The 18,256-nt window shown below is 52.5% G+C and overlaps 1 protein-coding gene across 22 annotated transcripts in view; it reads right to left on the bottom strand.

Moving 5' to 3' along the window:
* Positions 1 to 18,256, bottom strand: part of CAMTA2 (calmodulin binding transcription activator 2) — a 113,322-nt gene that overhangs the window by 42,307 nt on the left and 52,759 nt on the right. For all 22 annotated transcript variants that reach the window (XR_005775737.1, XR_005775734.1, XR_005775731.1 and 19 more), the window contains exons 8-11: positions 15,449 to 15,589; positions 14,104 to 15,368; positions 11,300 to 11,426; positions 11,073 to 11,207 (exon numbers count right to left, since the gene is read on the bottom strand). Coding sequence is in view for 2 of the 22 variants with exons in the window: in XM_040415318.1 (XP_040271252.1) it covers positions 11,073 to 11,207; positions 11,300 to 11,426; positions 14,104 to 15,368; positions 15,449 to 15,589 (1,668 nt within the window). In the remaining 20 variants the exon portion in view is untranslated. The remainder of the gene's footprint in view (positions 1 to 11,072; positions 11,208 to 11,299; positions 11,427 to 14,103; positions 15,369 to 15,448; positions 15,590 to 18,256) is intronic.

Here is an 18,256-nt window from a genome sequence, read left to right on the forward strand (position 1 = left end):
GCCGAGAGTCAGGTCCATAAATATTGGGACATGGACACAATTCTAACATTTCTGGCTCTATACACCACCACAATGGATTGGAATGAAAAACAAGATGTGCTTTACCTGCAGACTGTCATCTTTACTTTGAGGGGATTTACATCCAAATCTGGTGAACGGTGCAGGAATTACAGCAGTTTCCATCTGTGCCTCCCACTTGTTAAGGGGCCAAAAGTAATGGGACAGAATAATAATCATAAATCAAACTTTCCCTTTTTAATACTTGGTTACAAATCCTTTGCAGTCAATTACAGCCTGAAGTCTGGAACGCATAGACATCACCAGACGCTGGGTTTCATCCCTGGTGATGCTCTGCCAGGCCTCTACTGCAACTGTCTTCAGTTCCTGCTTGTTCTTGGGGCATTTTCCCTTCAGTTTTGTCTTCAGCAAGTGAAATGCTCAATCGGATTCAGGTCCGGTGATTGACTCGGCCATTGCAGAACATTCCACTTCTTTCCCTTAGAAAACTCTTTGGTTGCTTTTGCGGTATGCTTTGGGTCATTGTCCATCTGCACTGTGAAGCGCCGTCCAATGAGTTCTGAAGCATTTGGCTGAATAGGAGCAGATAATATTGCCTGAAACACTTCAGAATTCATCCTGCTGCTTTGTCAGCAGTCACATCATCAATAAATACAAGAGAAGCAGTTCCATTGGCAGCCATACATGCCCACGCCATGACACTACCACCACCATGCTTCACTGATGAGGTGGTATGCTTAGGATCATGAGCAGCTCCTTTCCTTCTCCATACTCTTCTCTTCCCATCACTCTGGTACAAGTTTATCTTGGTCTCATCTGTCCATAGGATGTTGTTCCAGAACTGTGAAGGCTTTTTTAGATGCCGTTTGGCAAACTCTAATCTGGCCTTCCTGTTTTTGAGGCTCACCAATGGTTTACATCTTGTGGTGAACCTTCTGTATTCACTCTGGTGAAGTCTTCTCCTGATGGTTGACTTTGACACACATACACCTACCTCCTGGAGAGTGTTATTGATCTGGCCAACTGTTGTGAAGGGCGTTTTCTTCACCAGGGAAAGAATTCTTCTGTCATCCACCACAGTTGTTTTCCGTGGTCTTCCGGGTCTTTTGGTGTTGCTGAGCTCACCGGTGCGGTCCTTCTATTTAAGAATGTTCCAAACAGTTGTTTTGGCCGCGCCTAATGTTTTTGCTATCTCTCTGATGGGTTTGTTGTGTTTTTTCAGCCTAATGATGGCTTCACTGATAGTGACAGCTCTTTGGATATCATCTTGAGAGTTGACAGCAACAGATTCCAAATGCAGATAGCAGACTGGAAATGAACTCTGGACTTTTTATCTGCTGATTGTAATTGGGATAATGAGGGAATAACACACACCTGGCCATGGAACAGCTGAGAAGACAATTGTCCCATTACTTTTGGTCCCTTAACAAGTGGGAGGCACATATGCAAACTGCTGTAATTCCTGCACCGTTCACCTGATTTGGATGTAAATCCCCTCAAATTAAAGCTGACAGTCTGCAGGTAAAGCACATCTTGTCTGTTTCATTTCAAAACCATTGTGGTGGTGTATAGAGCCAAACATGTTAGAATTGTGTCCATGTCCCAATATTTATGGACCTGACTGTATAGTCAGTTACATAACTAAGCAACGCTGTTACCGGGATACCAAACTACAGTCACCTGGACACACCACAGTCTTTTACAAGGCAGAACACACACTTAGCACATTGCCTGGATACCACACAACGCTGTTACCGGGACACAATGGACGTACTGAATCCTAGCAACACTATACACTGTTACCTGGATACATCTCAAAAACACATGGCCTAGTTACCTGGATACTGCTAAATCTTCTAAACTACACACATCTTAATAATAGTTATGTAGACGTATAACAATCACACTCCTTTACTCAAGCAAAGTGCACTGCCAAAACTCAGCCTACACAAATATAACCAAATACTGTCCTATACAACAAAATCAGATGACACGCACAACACCTACATACAGAAATCAAGCAGCACAAAGAAGTATTTAAAGGGCAACTAAAGCCAGAATCTAAACATAAAAAAGAACAACCAACAAAATGTAATACAATCTCCTTGTGTCTGTTATTTGCTCTTAGTTCGTCGGATATCATAATTGCAGACCAGGAAACCTAAACTACAAAAGCAGATCATTGTTCTCTCAGGCTGCAGCCATGGCTTCTACCCCTCTGATGCTAGTGCACATGAGCTAGGAGAAGTAGGAGGAGGGGGGCGAGGTTTTGTCTGAATAACTTGAATAGCTGAATAGCTATGACACATGCGAAATAGTGTCATAGCTAGGCAGATTTGCTTTTCAGGGTCCTGGTAAAGCTGGGTTACTTGCACTATGTACGGGTAACATTATCTGGACAGTGTGCACAGCTCCACAAGACTTGTAATAGCGGTCTCTAACAATGATGAATTGAGTCTCCAGCCGAAGACGGAGGAGCAGAGCGACGTGAGACACTACTCTAATCGCAGGATAACCGAAATCCAGACTACACCAGTACCTGTCAACATCACAGTGCTCCATACACACATCCAGACTACACCAGTACCTGTCAACATCACAGTGCTCTCCATACACACATCCATACTACACCAGTACCTGTCAACATCACAGTGCTCCATACACACATCCAGACTACACCAGTACCTGTCAACATCACAGTGCTCCATACACACATCCATACTACACCAGTACCCGTCAACATCACAGTGCTCTCCATACACACATCCATACTACACCAGTACCTGTCAACATCACAGCGCTCCATACACACATCCAGACTACACCAGTACCTGTCAACATCACAGCGCTCCATACACACATCCAGACTACACCAGTACCTGCCAACATCACAGTGCTCCATACACACATCCATACTACACCAGTACCCGTCAACATCACAGTGCTCCATACACACATCCATACTACACCAGTACCTGCCAACATCACAGCGCTCCATACACACATCCAGACTACACCTGTACCTGCCAACATCACAGCGCTCCATACACACATCCAGACTACACCTGTACCTGCCAACATCACAGTGCTCTCCATACACACATCCAGACTACACCAGTACCTGCCAACATCACAGCGCTCCATACACACATCCATACTACACCAGTACTTGCCAACATCACAGTGCTCCATACAGACATCCAGACTACACCAGTACCTGCCAACATCAGTGCTCCATACACACATCCAGACTACACCAGTACCTGTCAACATCACAGCGCTCCATACACACATCCAGACTACACCAGTACTTGCCAACATCACAGCGCTCCATACAGACATCCAGACTACACCAGTACCTGTCAACATCACAGCGCTCTCCATACACACATCCATACTACACCAGTACTTGCCAACATCACAGTGCTCCATACAGACATCCAGACTACACCAGTACCTGCCAGCATCACAGCTCTCCATACACACATTCAGACTACACCAGTACTTGCCAACATCACAGCGCTCCATACACACATCCAGACTACACCAGTACCTGCCAACATCACAGCGCTCCATACAGACATCCAGACTACACCAGTACCTGCCAACATCACAGCGCTCCATACACACATCCAGACTACACCAGTACCTGCCAGCATCACAGTGCTCCATACACACATCCATACTACACCAGTACCTGCCAGCATCACAGTGCTCCATACACACATCCATACTACACCAGTACCTGCCAGCATCACAGCGCTCCATACACACATCCATACTACACCAGTACCTGCCAGCATCACAGCGCTCCATACACACATCCATACTACACCAGTACCTGCCAGCATCACAGCGCTCCATACACACATCCAGACTACACCAGTACCTGTCAACATCACAGCGCTCCATACACACATCCATACTACACCAGTACCTGCCAGCATCACAGCGCTCCATACACACATCCATACTACACCAGTACCTGCCAGCATCACAGCGCTCCATACACACATCCAGACTACACCAGTACCTGTCAACATCACAGCGCTCCATACACACATCCAGACTACACCAGTACCTGTCAACATCACAGTGCTCCATACACACATCCATACTACACCAGTACCTGCCAACATCACAGTGCTCCATACACACATCCATACTACACCAGTACCTGCCAGCATCACAGTGCTCTGTACACCCAAACTAATTACACCATTACCTGGATGGGTAAAAGCTAAATCCGATCATGCACAACCAATACACGTAAACATTAAATGTCATCTCACCACCACACTACACTACTACCTGCCAACTCCAGAGACTTTCACATATACAACCAAACTGCAACACTCCCAGAAAACACCATAGTCCTACAGCCTTCTGTGGGGCACCAAGTAATGATTTCATTTTGGCTGCAGTGGTAGAAAGTGAGCAGGTCTCAGCAGGAAAGACAATGATGGTGGTTGTTCATCACTGTCCGCCACCAACCTTCATACACATGTACAATGGCCAGACTGGTCAACAGATTTGCCGAATTTTCTAGTTAGAGAATCAACGGTTAATTATTCTTAGAGATGTAGTGAAAGCGAAGAGAGAACATGTCCCAAACTGACCTGTGACCAAACCGTCACGCTGTGAGCGATGCGATTGTGTGCTGGAAGTTTTTCAGCAGGTGTCAATTATTTTAGACAACCCCTTTAATTCTCAGTTATCAGACCGTCATATACTGACACTTGCGTCACTTCACTAAAAAAGGGCAGAAAGTTCAGCACAGCAGTAATAGCAAATATATGGACGGGGAACTCCAGCTCTGTGATTCAAGAAGGGGTTAAATGAACAGCATGTCTGACCAGCTATAAATTAGCCAGTAACGAGCCCTACGCCCCCCCCCCCCCCTCCTTCTGAAAATCTCTCACTCACTGGAGCTTCACACAATCATTTAAGAAGATCAGATTAATAGAGAGAGAGAGAGAGAGAGAGAGAGAGAGAGGGGCTCTAGTGTCAGAGGAGGGGGTCACATCACTGCCCTGTGCAAACATGTCCGAACCCTGCAGAGAGAGCTATGAGCCTGCCCCTCCTCCTGCAGGGTGATACAGACAGAAGAGAGCTATGAGCCTGCCCCTCCTCCTGCAGGGTGATACAGACAGAAGAGAGCTATGAGCCTGCCCCTCCTCCTGCAGGGTGATACAGACAGAAGAGAGCTATGAGCCTGCCCCTCCTCCTGCAGGGTGATACAGACAGAAGAGAGCTATGAGCCTGCCCCTCCTCCTGCAGGGTGATACAGACAGAAGATAGCTATGAGCCTGCCCCTCCTCCTGCAGGGTGATACAGAAGAAAGCTATGAGCCTGCCCCTCCTCCTGCAGGGTGATACAGACAGAAGAGAGCTATGAGCCTGCCCCTCCCCCTGCAGGGTGATACAGACAGAAGAGAGCTATGAGCCTGCCCCTCCCCCTGCAGGGTGATACAGACAGAAGAGAGCTATGAGCCTGCCCCTCCTCCTGCAGGGTGATACAGACAGAAGAGAGCTATGAGCCTGCCCCTCCTCCTGCAGGGTGATACAGACAGAGGGGAGCTATGAGCCTGCCCCTCCTCCTGCAGGGTGATACAGACAGAAGAGAGCTCTGAGCCTGCCCCTCCTCCTGCAGGGCGACACAGACAGAAGAGAGCTATGAGCATGCCCCGCCCCCTGCAGGGTGATATAGAAGAGAGCTATGAGCATGCCCCACCCCCTGCAGGGTGATATAGAAGAGAGCTATGAGCCTGCCCCTCCTCCTGCAGGGTGATACAGAAGAGAGCTATGAGCCTGCCCCTCCTCCTGCAGGGTGATACAGAAGAGAGCTATGAGCCTGCCCCTCCTCCTGCAGGGTGATACAGACAGAAGAGAGCTATGAGCCTGCCCCTCCTCCTGCAGGGTGATACAGACAGAAGAGAGCTATGAGCCTGCCCCTCCTCCTGCAGGGTGATACAGACAGAGGAGAGCTATGAGCCTGCCCCTCCTCCTGCAGGGTGATACAGACAGAAGAGAGCTATGAGCCTGCCCCGCCCCCTGCAGGGTGATACAGACAGAAGAGAGCTATGAGCCTGCCCCTCCTCCTGCAGGGTGATACAGACAGAAGAGAGCTATGAGCCTGCCCCTCCCCCTGCAGGGTGATACAGACAGAAGAGAGCTATGAGCCTGCCCCTCCCCCTGCAGGGTGATACAGACAGAAGAGAGCTATGAGCCTGCCCCTCCTCCTGCAGGGTGATACAGACAGAAGAGAGCTATGAGCCTGCCCCTCCTCCTGCAGGGTGATACAGACAGAGGGGAGCTATGAGCCTGCCCCTCCCCCTGCAGGGTGATACAGACAGAAGAGAGATATGAGCCTGCCCCTCCTCCTGCAGGGCGACACAGACAGAAGAGAGCTATGAGCATGCCCCGCCCCCTGCAGGGTGATATAGAAGAGAGCTATGAGCATGCCCCACCCCCTGCAGGGTGATATAGAAGAGAGCTATGAGCCTGCCCCTCCTCCTGCAGGGTGATACAGAAGAGAGCTATGAGCCTGCCCCTCCTCCTGCAGGGTGATACAGAAGAGAGCTATGAGCCTGCCCCTCCTCCTGCAGGGTGATACAGACAGAAGAGAGCTATGAGCCTGCCCCTCCTCCTGCAGGGTGATACAGACAGAAGAGAGCTATGAGCCTGCCCCGCCCCCTGCAGGGTGATACAGACAGAAGAGAACTATGAGCCTGCCACTCCTCCTGCAGGGTGATACAGACAGAAGAGAGCTATGAGCCTGCCCCTCCTCCTGCAGGGTGATACAGACAGAAGAGAGCTATGAGCCTGCCCCGCCCCCTGCAGGGTGATACAGACAGAAGAGAACTATGAGCCTGCCACTCCTCCTGCAGGGTGATACAGACAGAAGAGAGCTATGAGCCTGCCCCTCCTCCTGCAGGGTGATACAGACAGAAGAGAGCTATGAGCCTGCCCCTCCCCCTGCAGGGTGATACAGACAGAGGAGAGCTATGAGCCTGCCCCTCCCCCTGCAGGGTGATACAGACAGAAGAGAGCTATGAGCCTGCCCCTCCTCCTGCAGGGTGATACAGACAGAAGAGAGCTATGAGCCTGCCCCTCCTCCTGCAGGGTGATACAGACAGAAGAGAGCTATGAGCCTGCCCCTCCTCCTGCAGGGTGATACAGACAGAAGAGAGCTATGAGCCTGCCCCTCCTCCTGCAGGGTGATACAGACAGAAGAGAGCTATGAGCCTGCCCCTCCTCCTGCAGGGTGATACAGACAGAAGAGAGCTATGAGCCTGCCCCTCCTCCTGCAGGGTGATATAGAAGGGAGCTATGAGCCTGCCCCCTGCAGGGTGATACCAGCACAGAACAGGTTAATGTACTGGGCTCCAGCAGAGGACACTGAGGACTTTCTATAACAGGGTCACAGGTGTCGCCCCCTCCTCCTCTTTAGAAGGCCTGCAAGTTGATGCCAGCTGCTTTCTAGAGCGCGGGCTGTCCTGTGCCCGTGTCACGCTGCGGCGGGAATGGTAAGTATGTCACCAGCGTCACGGTGTCCTTCCACAGATAACAACATAGTCCAGGGTGGGATTCAGGTTGCTGGCGGGTGCTGAAAGATGGAGGACGAAAATAGAAAAGGAGGTTCCTGCCACCTCTGATGGCGCGGCGCCGCGGGCCTGGCACCAGCAGCAGGGCCTGGCATTAAGATGCACTGTGCAGGTCTACATGAGTGCGAGCACCTGTCCCCAGCAATAACCCCGCACACAATGCCCGCCCTCAGGAGCAGCGCATTCTATAAGCCTGCCCGTATACGGCTGGACACCAACAGCGAGCGCCAAACACCCCGCGTAGAAGATAAATCGCCAACAGACGGGAACGCTGCGGTCACCGCTCCGCCAGGAGACTCCTCACCAAGCTTCAACCCTGGCAACGAGATCACCCTCTACTGAGGCGTTGTTTACCCTGTGCCTCAGGATCCTCTCATCCCGACTTCTGCACTGAGGTGCTGTATACACTGTGCCTCAGGATCCTCTCATTGAGGTGCTGTATACCCTGTGCCTCAGGATCCTCTCATCCCGACTTCTGCACTGAGGTGCTGTATACCCCGTGCCTCAGGATCCTCTCATCCCGACTTCTGCTCTGAGGCGCTGTATACACTGTGCCTCAGGATCCTCTCACCCTGACTTCTGCTCTGAGGTGCTGTATACACTGTGCCTCAGGATCCTCTCATTGAGGTGCTGTATACACTGTGCCTCAGGATCCTCTCATCCCGACTTCTGCACTGAGGCGCCGTATACCCTGTGCCTCAGGATCCTCTCATCCCGACTTCTGCACTGAGGTGCTGTATACACTGTGCCTCAGGATCCTCTCATCCCGACTTCTGCACTGAGGTGCTGTATACCCTGTGCCTCAGGATCCTCTCATCCCGACTTCTGCACTGAGGTGCTGTATACCCTGTGCCTCAGGATCCTCTCACCCTGACTTCTGCGCTGAGGTGCTGTATACACTGTGCCTCAGGATCCTCTCATTGAGGTGCTGTATACACTGTGCCTCAGGATCCTCTCATCCCGACTTCTGCTCTGAGGTGCTGTATACCCCGTGCCTCAGGATCCTCTCATCCCGACTTCTGCTCTGAGGTGCTGTATACCCTGTGCCTCAGGATCCTCTCATTGACGTACTGGACATACCCTGTGCCTCAGGAGCCTCTCACCGCCATTTCCGCTCTGTGTAGCTGGAGGTTTATTAGCGGACTACGTATAACGAATTCACTTCTCGTCTCTGGGGCAGTAATAGAAGACAATGGCTGACGGTGCTGACAACCACTGCTGTGCAGGAATACTGTGCTGGAGGCAGTAACAGAAGACAATGGCTGACGGTGCTGACAACCACTGCTGTGCAGGAATACTGTGCTGGAGGCAGTAACAGAAGACAATGGCTGACGGTGCTGACAACCACTGCTGTGCAGGAATACTGTGCTGGAGGCAGTAATAGAAGACGATGGCTGACGGTGCTGACAACCACTGCTGTGCAGGAATACTGTGCTGGAGGCAGTAATAGAAGACAATGGCTGACGGTGCTGACAACCACTGCTGTGCAGGAATACTGTGCTGGAGGCAGTAATAGAAGACGATGGCTGACGGTGCTGACAACCACTGCTGTGCAGGAATACTGTGCTGGAGGCAGTAACAGAAGACAATGGCTGACGGTACTGACAACCACTGCTGTGCAGGAATACTGTGCTGGAGGCAGTAATAGAAGACGATGGCTGACGGTGCTGACAACCACTGCTGTGCAGGAATACTGTGCTGGAGGCAGTAATAGAAGACGATGGCTGACGGTGCTGACAACCACTGCTGTGCAGGAATACTGTGCTGGAGGCAGTAATAGAAGACGATGGCTGACGGTGCTGACAACCACTGCTGTGCAGGAATACTGTGCTGGAGGCAGTAATAGAAGACAATGGCTGACGGTGCTGACAACCACTGCTGTGAAGGAATACTGTGCTGGAGGCAGTAATAGAAGACGATGGCTGACGGTGCTGACAACCACTGCTGTGCAGGAATACTGTGCTGGAGGCAGTAATAGAAGACAATGGCTGACGGTGCTGACAACCACTGCTGTGCAGGAATACTGTGCTGGAGGCAGTAATAGAAGACGATGGCTGACGGTGCTGACAACCACTGCTGTGCAGGAATACTGTGCTGGAGGCAGTAATAGAAGACAATGGCTGACGGTACTGACAACCACTGCTGTGCAGGAATACTGTGCTGGAGGCAGTAATAGAAGACGATGGCTGACGGTGCTGACAACCACTGCTGTGCAGGAATACTGTGCTGGAGGCAGTAATAGAAGACGATGGCTGACGGTGCTGACAACCACTGCTGTGCAGGAATACTGTGCTGGAGGCAGTAATAGAAGACGATGGCTGACGGTGCTGACAACCACTGCTGTGCAGGAATACTGTGCTGGAGGCAGTAATAGAAGACAATGGCTGACGGTGCTGACAACCACTGCTGTGCAGGAATACTGTGCTGGAGGCAGTAATAGAAGACAATGGCTGACGGTGCTGACAACCACTGCTGTGCAGGAATACTGTGCTGGAGGCAGTAATAGAAGACAATGGCTGACGGTGCTGACAACCACTGCTGTGCAGGAATACTGTGCTGGAGGCAGTAATAGAAGACGATGGCTGACGGTGCTGACAACCACTGCTGTGCAGGAATACTGTGCTGGAGGCAGTAATAGAAGACGATGGCTGACGGTGCTGACAACCACTGCTGTGCAGGAATACTGTGCTGGAGGCAGTAATAGAAGACAATGGCTGACGGTGCTGACAACCACTGCTGTGCAGGAATACTGTGCTGGAGGCAGTAATAGAAGACGATGGCTGACGGTGCTGACAACCACTGCTGTGCAGGAATACTGTGCTGGAGGCAGTAATAGAAGACGATGGCTGACGGTGCTGACAACCACTGCTGTGCAGGAATACTGTGCTGGAGGCAGTAATAGAAGACAATGGCTGACGGTGCTGACAACCACTGCTGTGCAGGAATACTGTGCTGGAGGCAGTAATAGAAGACGATGGCTGACGGTGCTGACAACCACTGCTGTGAAGGAATACTGTGCTGGAGGCAGTAATAGAAGACGATGGCTGACGGTGCTGACAACCACTGCTGTGCAGGAATACTGTGCTGGAGGCAGTAATAGAAGACAATGGCTGACGGTGCTGACAACCACTGCTGTGCAGGAATACTGTGCTGGAGGCAGTAATAGAAGACGATGGCTGACGGTGCTGACAACCACTGCTGTGCAGGAATACTGTGCTGGAGGCAGTAATAGAAGACAATGGCTGACGGTACTGACAACCACTGCTGTGCAGGAATACTGTGCTGGAGGCAGTAATAGAAGACGATGGCTGACGGTGCTGACAACCACTGCTGTGCAGGAATACTGTGCTGGAGGCAGTTGTCACTTGTCTTCCCCATGCGTCCCCCCGATGCACAGATAATACAGGACATAGGTGGCCCCCATTACAGAGTAGACGGCACCACTTACCATCCAGGGACAGCCAGTCGAGCTGGGTGCTGGGCAGTGACAAGAAGTTCCTTGCCCTGTACTCGAAGATGACGGAGTGCGAGATGATCTGCTGGCGCTGTACGACCTGCAGGGCGACCAGGCCGGCCTCATGCGCTGCAATCACATCAATGGGGGTGAAGGTAAGTCACACTGCATGGAAATGAGACAGACAGGAATCTAGCGAACATAGCCGAGCGTCTCCTCACCTGGGCAGTAGCATCGTAAGACTCCGGATTGGATGAGCGAGGCTGGCACAGTCACATGATCAAATATGCAGGAGTAGGCATCGGTGTCCTCCAGCCACGGGCCGGTGATGAGAATCTTAACTCCACCCTGAGCAGAAGAGAGAAAGACGCCGTATTTACCGGTGGCGCAGGATGGTCCTGTCCAGTGTAAGAGAAGAAACCATCAGGGGCCGGAGTGCCCCTTATACTCACGGGGCACCTCCTCATACACACGTGTCACATCTAGAACAATACCAGCTTGTCCCCGGGCAGGAATCTTTCCCCAACCTGTGCCAGGTTTCTGCTTGATGTCCCTCCAAGAAGATGGAGCCGCACCAGGGGCACGGCCTCCATCGCCAGCTGCACGGCTTATCATACTACTGATATAAATAAGACTGACCGCAGCAACCTAAGATTGTCCCTCCAATGATAGGAGAGCCGCAGTACAATGCAGGACCATGACAGTGAACGGCCCCCTCTGCAGGTATGACGGGAGCACTGCACTCAGCAACAATGCAGGGACAAGGCGGCGGGGGCACCTACCCCTTACCTAGCACTGTACAGACAAGTACCCTCCCCTTCATGGTGCCCCCTAATGGCAGTGCCCCCTTTAAGCAGGATCATGCTCCGACCACAATGGAATGAGGAACATGACAAAGATTCCCAGATCTGATCTGAACGTCATCTGTGCTGGAGGACGTGAAGGCCGCTCCTCACAGGAGTCCATGTCTCTGGTTAGAAGCTGATCCCCCTAAACGGATCTGACCGCTAGCATAGCCTAGCATTGTACCCATCGAGAATGAATGCAGCGGCAGGGGACGTATGTAACTTGTCACTCAATTCACATCGTGGCCTGGGACCCCGATCTCAAAATCAGAGGGGGTTCCCAGGAGCGAGGCCACCGCACTCATCTTCTATCCTGTGGATAAAAGGATGTTTCCAGAGATCTGCACACACCTAGACAAGCTGAGATTGCACCGGTCACGTCTCCTCTGTGTGCCCCAAGCCTCGTCTGCGCAGGAATCATCGATGGTATCACTGGGTGCCCTGGTAATCGTCTGAATGCAGAATTGGCAGCGAGACGGGTGCAATGTAGCAGGTATATAGTGACAGGAAACAATCTTCCTCACAGTATTGTGCAACATGTACCAGACCACGAGGGTGTAAGGTGACCACGACCATGGAATGGCAGCAGAACCACCAGAAGTCAACCGTGACCACGTGGACAGTCAGTGGTTCAGAATATCCCAAGGACTTTAGAGGGAGGGGATGAAAACATGGCCATCCTGAGATTCCTGCAAGCCTATAGGAAGCAGTCAATCATGATGGAGACCAGCGGCTCCAGCACTGTCAGTCGTGATGGAGACCAGCGGCTCCAGCACTGTCAGTCGTGATGGAGACCAGCGGCTCCAGCACTGTCAGTCATTATGGAGATCAGCGGCTCCAGCACTGTCAGTCGTGATGGAGACCAGAGGCTCCAGCACTGTCACTCATGATGGAGACCAGCGGCTCTAGCACTGTCAGTCATGATGGAGACCAGCGGCTCCAGCACTGTCAGTCATGACGAAGATCAGCAGCTCCTGCACTGTCAGTCATGACGGAGATCAGCAGCTCCTGCACTGTCAGTCATGACGGAGATCAGCAGCTCCTGCACTGTCAGTCATGATGGAGACCAGCGGCTCCAGCACTGTCAGTCATGATGGAGACCAGCAGCTCCAGCACTGTCAGTCATGACGAAGATCAGCAGCTCCTGCACTGTCAGTCATGACGGAGATCAGCGGCTCCTGCACTGTCAGTCATGATGGAGACCAGCGGCTCCAGCACTGTCAATCATGACGGAGACCAGCGGCTCCAGCACTGTCAATCATGACGGAGACCAGCGGCTCCAGCACTGTCAATTATGACGGAGATCAGCGGCTCCTGCACTGTCAATCATGATGGAGACCAGCGGCTCCAGCACTGTCAATCATGACGGAGATCAGCGGCTCCTGCAGTGTCAGTCATGACGGAGATCAGCAGCTCCTGCACTGTCAGTCATGATGGAGATCAGCGGCTCCTGCACTGTCAGTCATGATGGAGACCAGCGGCTCCAGCACTGTCAATCATGACGGAGACCAGCGGCTCCAGCACTGTCAATCATGACGGAGACCAGCGGCTCCAGCACTGTCAATTATGACGGAGATCAGCGGCTCCTGCACTGTCAATCATGATGGAGACCAGCGGCTCCAGCACTGTCAATCATGACGGAGATCAGCGGCTCCTGCAGTGTCAGTCATGACGGAGATCAGCAGCTCCTGCACTGTCAGTCATGACGGAGATCAGCGGCTCCTGCACTGTCAGTCATGATGGAGACCAGCGGCTCCTGCACTGTCAATCATGACGGAGACCAGCGGCTCCAGCACTGTCAATCATGACGGAGATCAGCGGCTCCTGCACTGTCAATCATGACGGAGACCAGCGGCTCCAGCACTGTCAATCATGACGGAGACCAGCGGCTCCTGCAGTGTCAGTCATGACGGAGATCAGCAGCTCCTGCACTGTCAGTCATGACGGAGATCAGCGGCTCCTGCACTGTCAATCATGATGGAGACCAGCGGCTCCAGCACCGTCAGTCATGACGGAGACCAGCGGCTCCAGCACTGTCAGTCATGACGGAGATCAGCAGCTCCTGCACTGTCAGTCATGACGGAGATGAGTGGCTCCAGTGGACACCATTTTTTACATATAGTCAGCTAAGATCTAACACCAGCACATTTTTAGCAGGCGGGAGAGGCTGAACACCTTACCTCTGGGTAGGACCATTCTGGAGAGAAGTCTGTGATTCCGACAAGCCCTGTGGCCCCATCTCCCGCCTCAGGGAAAGGATCGGTAATGCCGGGCGTGTTCCCACTCATGGGCTGGTGCTGTTGCTGCTGTGGGGGTCCATACATTGCCTGGACAGGTGAAGAAGTCGTCTGGGGATCTCCGAACTGTTCGTAACCTCCAGGAGCGGCTTCTTCAGTCATGAGGTCAGAGATAAGGTCTGGAAACTGACTGTCGAAGGAGATGTTGAAGTTTTCGGCTGAGAGTTCCATGTGGACGCTGGAGGCTCCAGACGATGAGCTCAGGTCATTCTGGATGATGGAGTACAAGTCGTTCATGTGGGTGCTGGGGGCGTCAGAGTCTTCCTGCACTTCTCCTGAGGAGACAACGTCTGCATTCACTTCGTCGCTGGAGCTGACCTGCCCTTCCCTGGTGTCCTCCATCTCAACCTCTGACCCCCGGCTGGCCTCCTCCTTCACATTGTTAGGCTCCTGCTCCACTCTTGTCTTCTTCACATTGGCCGTCTCCTCCTTTACGCTGGTTACCATTTCACCATTTGGCAACAGCTCGTCTTCTTCCACATAAGCTGCCACCTGACTGCCCACCATCCCTCCATCGGATGTCTCAGACTTGAAGTCATCTGTCTTTGCTGCTCCTCCATAAGTCTGTCCTTCTTTAGGGCTGTTGAGGAAGGAGTCAGGGTCAAACGTTCCATTGCTGCCCCCCGGGGCAGAGTCCATTGCTACCTCCAGGCTATGTGAAGAAGACAGTAAGAGTCTCTCCACTGGAGAAGGCAACAAGGAAATGCCAACCGGGACTGTGGCAGGTTGGCTCGCAGTGTCGCCTGGCATCAGGTGTTGACTTGGTGTCAATGCTAGGGGTTTTTCAGCTATGCCCGTCATCACAAGCACAGCGCTAATCCCTGGTACCCCAGGAGTGGTCGTTATGGTGACTCCGGCCAGCTCGCGGTCAGCATAGAAACCGTTGGTAAGTGTCAGTGGCGGTGAAGTCTGAGTGGTGTCTGGAAGGTCTGAGAAGGAATGTGAGGAGCTGGGGTCATTGGCCATAGGCGTCTTGTTTCCCTTTTGGCCAGGCCTCCGTTCCTTTCCCTGGTCAGGCTCAGCAGAGGTTGACGAGATGTTCTGCACCTCTGTAAGGGCAGGGAATGGGCAGAGTCGAGGCTCCACTTTTGGAGAGATGATGCGGTGCTTGGTGCTGGTACATTTGTGAGGGACACTGCCAGCTGACCCTGGGGGACAAACAAAAACCTGCGTCATAAGAGATCAGATTTATCGGAGGAACAGGAAGAACAGGAAGACACGTGCTCACCAAGGTTGGTGGTACACAGACAGGTGTGGGTGCGGGGTGGAGGTTTGGCCTGGTGAGTCTCCAGCGTCTGCTGCACCAGCTGCTCTATGGAGAATTCACTGGTTCCATTTCCATTACTGCAAGACCATTTAATGCCATGAACTGCCCAAAAAACAAAAGAGACGATTTACGGACAACAACCCATATTACTCGCGACCTTCCATATACTGATCCTCTGACCCTTCCACATCACCTTCCATATACTGATCCTCTGACCCTTCCACATCACCTTCCATATACTGATCCTCTGACCCTTCCACATCACCTTCAATATACTGATCCTCTGACCTTCCACATCACCTTCCATATACTGACCTCCTCCCTTCACCCTCCGGTCTCATCACCTTCCATATACTGACCCCCTCCCTTCACCCTCCGGTCTCATCACCTTCCATATACTGACCCCCTCCCTTCACCCTCCGGTCTCATCACCTTCCATATACTGATCTCCTTCCTTCACCCTCCGGTCTCATCACCTTCCATATACTGACCTCCTCCCTTCACCCTCCGGTCTCATCACCTTCCATATACTGACCTCCTCCCTTCACCCTCCGGTCTCATCACCTTCCATATACTGACCTCCTCCCTTCACCCTCCGGTCTCATCACCTTCCATATACTGACCCCCTCCCTTCACCCTCCGGTCTCATCTCCTTCCATATACTGATCCCCTCCCTTCACCCTCCGGTCTCATCACCTTCCATATACTGATCCCCTCCCTTCACCTTCCATATACTGATCTCCTCCCTTCACCCTCCGGTCTCATCTCCTTCCATATACTGATCCCCTCCCTTCACCCTCCGGTCTCATCACCTTCCATATACTGACCCCCTCCCTTCACCCTCCGGTCTCATCACCTTCCATATACTGACCCCCTCCCTTCACCCTCCGGTCTCATCACCTTCCATATACTGACCTCCTCCCTTCACCCTCCGGTCTCATCACCTTCCATATACTGAGCCCCTCCCTTCACCCTCCGGTCTCATCACCTTCCATATACTGACCCCCTCCCTTCACCCTTCGGTCTCATCACCTTCCATATACTGACCTCCTCCCTTCACCCTCCGGTCTCATCACCTTCCATATACTGATCCCCTCCCTTCACCCTCCGGTCTCATCTCCTTCCATATACTGACCTCCTCCCTTCACCCTCCGGTCTCATCACCTTCCATATACTGACCCTCTCCCTTCACCCTCCGGTCTCATCACCTTCCATATACTGATCTCCTCCCTTCACCCTCCGGTCTCATCACCTTCCATATACTGACCTCCTCCCTTCACCCTCCGGTCTCATCACCTTCCATATACTGATCTCCTCCCTTCACCCCCCGGTCTCATCACCTTCCATATACTGACCCCCTCCCTTCACCCTCCGGTCTCATCACCTTCCATATACTGACCTCCTCCCTTCACCCTCCGGTCTCATCACCTTCCATATACTGACCCCCTCCCTTCACCCTCCGGACTCATCACCTTCCATATACTGACCCCCTCCCTTCACCCTCCGGTCTCATCACCTTCCATATACTGATCCTCTCCCTTCACCCTCCGGTCTCATCACCTTCCATATACTGACCCCCTCCCTTCACCCTCCGGTCTCATCACCTTCCATATACTGATCCCCTCCCTTCACCCTCCGGTCTCATCACCTTCCAAATACTGACCCCATCCCTTCACCCTCCGGTCTCATCACCTTCCATATACTGACCTCCTCCCTTCACCCTCCGGTCTCATCACCTTCCATATACTGACCCCCTCCCTTCACCCTCCGGTCTCATCACCTTCCATATACTGACCCCCTCCCTTCACCCTCCGGTCTCATCACCTTCCATATACTGACCCCCTCCCTTCACCCTCCGGTCTCATCACCTTCCATATACTGACCTCCTCCCTTCACCCTCCGGTCTCATCACCTTCCATATACTGACCCCCTCCCTTCACCCTCCGGTCTCATCACCTTCCATATACTGACCTCCTCCCTTCACCCTCCGGTCTCATCACCTTCCATATACTGACCCCCTCCCTTCACCCTCCGGTCTCATCACCTTCCATATACTGATCCCCTCCCTTCACCCTCCGGTCTCATCACCTTCCAAATACTGACCCCATCCCTTCACCCTCCGGTCTCATCACCTTCCATATACTGACCTCCTCCCTTCACCCTCCGGTCTCATCACCTTCCATATACTGACCCCCTCCCTTCACCCTCCGGTCTCATCACCTTCCATATACTGACCCCCTCCCTTCACCCTCCGGTCTCATCACCTTCCATATACTGACCTCCTCCCTTCACCCTCCGGTCTCATCACCTTCCATATACTGACCCCCTCCCTTCACCCTCCGGTCTCATCACCTTCCATATACTGACCTCCTCCCTTCACCCTCCGGTCTCATCACCTTCCATATACTGATCTCCTCCCTTCACCCTCCGGTCTCATCACCTTCCATATACTGACCCCCTCCCTTCACCCTCCGGTCTCATCGCCTTCCATATACTGATCCCCTCCCTTCACCTTCCATATACTGACCCCCTCCCTTCACCCTCCGGTCTCATCACCTTCCATATACTGATCTCCTTCCTTCACCCTCCGGTCTCATCACCTTCCATATACTGACCTCCTCCCTTCACCCTCCGGTCTCATCACCTTCCATATACTGACCTCCTCCCTTCACCCTCCGGTCTCATCACCTTCCATATACTGACCTCCTCCCTTCACCCTCCGGTCTCATCACCTTCCATATACTGACCCCCTCCCTTCACCCTCCGGTC

Source organism: Bufo bufo, chromosome 1 (genome assembly GCF_905171765.1).
Source record: "Bufo bufo chromosome 1, aBufBuf1.1, whole genome shotgun sequence".
NCBI lineage: Eukaryota > Metazoa > Chordata > Amphibia > Anura > Bufonidae > Bufo > Bufo bufo.